Source organism: Plasmodium reichenowi, chromosome 12 (genome assembly GCF_001601855.1).
Source record: "Plasmodium reichenowi strain SY57 chromosome 12, whole genome shotgun sequence".
NCBI classification, from domain to species: Eukaryota; Apicomplexa; class Aconoidasida; order Haemosporida; family Plasmodiidae; genus Plasmodium; species Plasmodium reichenowi.
In genome coordinates, this window is record NC_033657.1 from 1,770,651 (window position 1) to 1,774,146 (window position 3,496).

The 3,496-nt window shown below is 19.5% G+C and overlaps 2 protein-coding genes across 2 annotated transcripts; both read right to left on the reverse strand.

Annotated features, from left to right (window-relative positions):
- Window positions 1-212: 212 nt before the first annotated feature.
- Window positions 213-1,703, reverse strand: PRSY57_1247000 (hypothetical protein; the record flags this gene model as incomplete). The annotated part of the gene is made up of 1 exon (XM_012908881.2): window positions 213-1,703. The coding sequence occupies one exon, from the start codon at window positions 1,701-1,703 to the stop codon at window positions 213-215; it is 1,491 nt and encodes a 496-aa protein (XP_012764335.2).
- Window positions 1,704-2,291: 588 nt separating this feature from the next.
- PRSY57_1247100 (hypothetical protein) lies at window positions 2,292-3,455 on the reverse strand (the record flags this gene model as incomplete). The annotated part of the gene is made up of 1 exon (XM_012908882.2): window positions 2,292-3,455. One exon carries the CDS (start codon window positions 3,453-3,455, stop codon window positions 2,292-2,294), a length of 1,164 nt encoding a protein of 387 aa, XP_012764336.2.
- Window positions 3,456-3,496: the final 41 nt, after the last annotated feature.

Below are 3,496 nucleotides of genomic sequence, written 5' to 3' on the forward strand. Positions count from 1 at the left end.
TTTTATTATTTTTATTTTTATTTATATTTTTTTTTTTTTTTTTTTAATGTACCAAAATAGGAATAATTAATAAATATATGAAAAGAAAACAAAACAAAAGTGAACAAAATAAATAAGATGGAATGATAAATATAATAGTTTGTATATATATATATATATATATATATATATATGTTAACACATATAACATTTATAATACTTTATATATTTTATCATTTTGTCATTTTTGTTCTTTTTCTTTGTGTAGCTGCGTGGTTAATATAAGAATATAAGAGCTTGTATAATTTAGATATGTTAACAAAATTATATTTTGTTTTTATACATGGTATTTCTTGAAGGGGTATATTTTGTTGAGACAAGACATTTTTTATTTCTTCATTTTTATCTTTTTGTCTGGTAAGAATAATATGAAATTTGCGTTTATATTTCTTGTTCAATTTATGATATAGAGTTATTAAAATATTAAGGAGTGTTTGTGTTTTTGAATTTTCTGGAAAATAAATATTTTTAAAATTTAATTTTTTTAAGAGTTCATAAGAACTTTTACCCATACATACAACATAATCAAAATTGTTTCCAAAGTTTTTATAGAATGATAAAACAGTACTAGTACTCATAAGACATATGATAGAATATTTCTTTATATGAATTTTATTTGTTTTGTCATTTATGTTATAGGTAACTTGTTGGGTATCGTAACAATTTATTCTTTTTAGATTCATACGATCATATATATGATTATCATTTTGAGGATGAATATCTAGATCATGAAAGGATGATGTGCTTATAGATGATGAAATCCATAAAATATTATTATGCAATTTTTTTTTATTTATTTGTACCTTTTGTTTATTTGTTTGTACATTTTGTCTATATATTTGTACATTTTGTTTATCTTTTTTATAAATGTTGTTATTTCTTTTCTCTTTTTTTTTAAAAAAGAAAAAATCTCTTAATTCTTTTTTAAATGTGTTTCCATTTGCTTTAGTAGGTGTAAAAACAATATTAAGATGAGTACTTATATCACGATTAATTTGTAAAAGTTCTTCTTTTTTTATTTTGAATATTTGACTTTTATTGATAGAACTATTTTTGTTCGATATATAATAAAAAAGAGATTTATTAAATTTATTTTCCAAAATATCATTACAAGAGTTTCCAATTGAAAGTATGGGTATATCTTCTATATATTTTTTAATATAATTTAATTTTCTTTCATTACAAGTTTCACATTTTAAATTTCTTTTTTTCAAATTATGTATTAATAATATAACAATGTATCTATAAATCCTAGCTGCTTCAGGTGACGTAATTAAAATATACATTTTGGTATTTGGTTTCTTTATAAAACGATTTTTATTACTAATAATATCATCATTTGTTATATCACACATACCATTTTTTTTTACAACCTCTTTTATATCATATTTATCATATTCCATATTATCCTTTTTTATTCTTTTTTCTCTTCTTTTTATATTGTCTTTATCTGAACAACTTAATATAAAATAGCTCATATATTTTTTCCTGACTTGTTCAGGCAAAATGTAAAAAAATTTTAGAATATTATAATTATTTTTTTTTATGTTACTGATTTTAGGAAAGTTGTCTTTATAGTTTGTGATAAATTTGAGTGCCAAGAATGAATTGAAGAAAGTGTATAATAGCAGGATAAGATAATTTAAGAAAAGAGAGTATTTCATAAGACTATTAAAAAATTTAGTACATGAACTGTTCAAAAGATTTATAAAAAAAATATGTTATATATATATAAATGTTACATATATGTATAAATGTTATATATATATATATATATATATATATATATATATATATTATATTTTGCGTGAGTACATTAAAAAAATGCCTATGCAACAAAATTATGATATTAAAAAGAAAAACCAAAAAATCAAAACATGAGAAATAAATATATAAAAATATAAAAATATAAAAATATGTATATATTACATATGTGCGCACGTGCCAAATTTTTTACAACAGCAATAATAATAATATTTTGATACGTGAAAAAAAAAAAAAAAAAAAAAAAAAAATATATATATATATATATATATATGTTTATAGATACATATTCTATATTTTTAATGCAAAGATTGTGTGATATGTACTGATAACGTTATTATATGATTAGTAATTATATGTATCTCTGGAAAAAAAAAAAATAAAAAAAACTACATACAATGATATTTAGGATATATATATATATATATATATTTTTTTTATATTTATGTAGGGTATATAATTTTTTATAATTTTTAAATTTCCATTATTTAGCAAGTTGTGTTAAAAAAACTATTTATGGTTTTCCACAGTGGATGGGGAAAACAGTGATAATCTGTAATTATGGATTGATTTTGTTGAACGAGATTGTGTGGTTTAAACTTTAAATACTTGACATTGGATGATAGAGGATCGTTAATGTTTGTTTTGTTAATATTTATATCATGTAATGTTTGCATGGATAAAAATGTATGTATAGGTAAATTAAAATTGGTAATATCCTTGTTGTTGTTATTATTATAATATTTGATAAATTTAGAGATATTTATATGTTTGGTTTTTTTTTTTCTTTTTTGTAAAATATAATTTTTAATTTTTTTGACATAATCATCATTTTGTTGTATGAATATTTTAAAATAATGGTTAATATTTGAGAAAATCATTTTGAGACGAAAAGAATGTCCAGGTATCCATGTGACGTTATTAAATTTTTGTATATTTATTAAATCATGTGGTGTTATAGATAATAATATTTCAAAAGAATCATATCCACAATTAAAAAAATGATAAATAATTTCTGAGTTAATTTTAAGTTGTCTGAAAAATTCTACAATTATTAATTTTTCAGCTAACAATATTTTACATTCAAACCACAAGTGAGCAAAAAGACCTATATATGATGGAAAATTTTTACATAAAAAATTGATAAGAAGAATATATATATTAGCATTATTATGAATATTTTTTTTCATCATATTTTTTATAATATGAAAAAAATATCTTAATTCGTTTTTATTAGCTTTTAATGTTGGTATATATTTTGTGGAATTAAAAAAATTATTATAATCATTTTGTTCCGTTTTTTTCAAAGATAGAATTTCACAATCACATTTTTCTTTTCTTTTTTTATTTATATTATTTAAATCTTCTTTATTTTTTATATATTCAAAATTATCCTTTTCATTATATATATCTATATCTCTCTTATTTTTATTTTTATATTCTTTATCAGATTTATATTTATTTTCTTCTACATATTTAGGATAATCATTATAATGACAATCGCTTTGTCTCTTATATATTTTCTTTATTTTTGTATCATTACCAAATTCATTGTTATTATTATCTTCGTCTACATGTTCCTTTTTATAAATGAAGTTTTTATTATCTTCTATCACCCTAAGTACTGTGTGGGGTCTATATTCGTATATCATATTCTTCGGATAATAAAATTTTTGAAGTGTCGCATAATGCA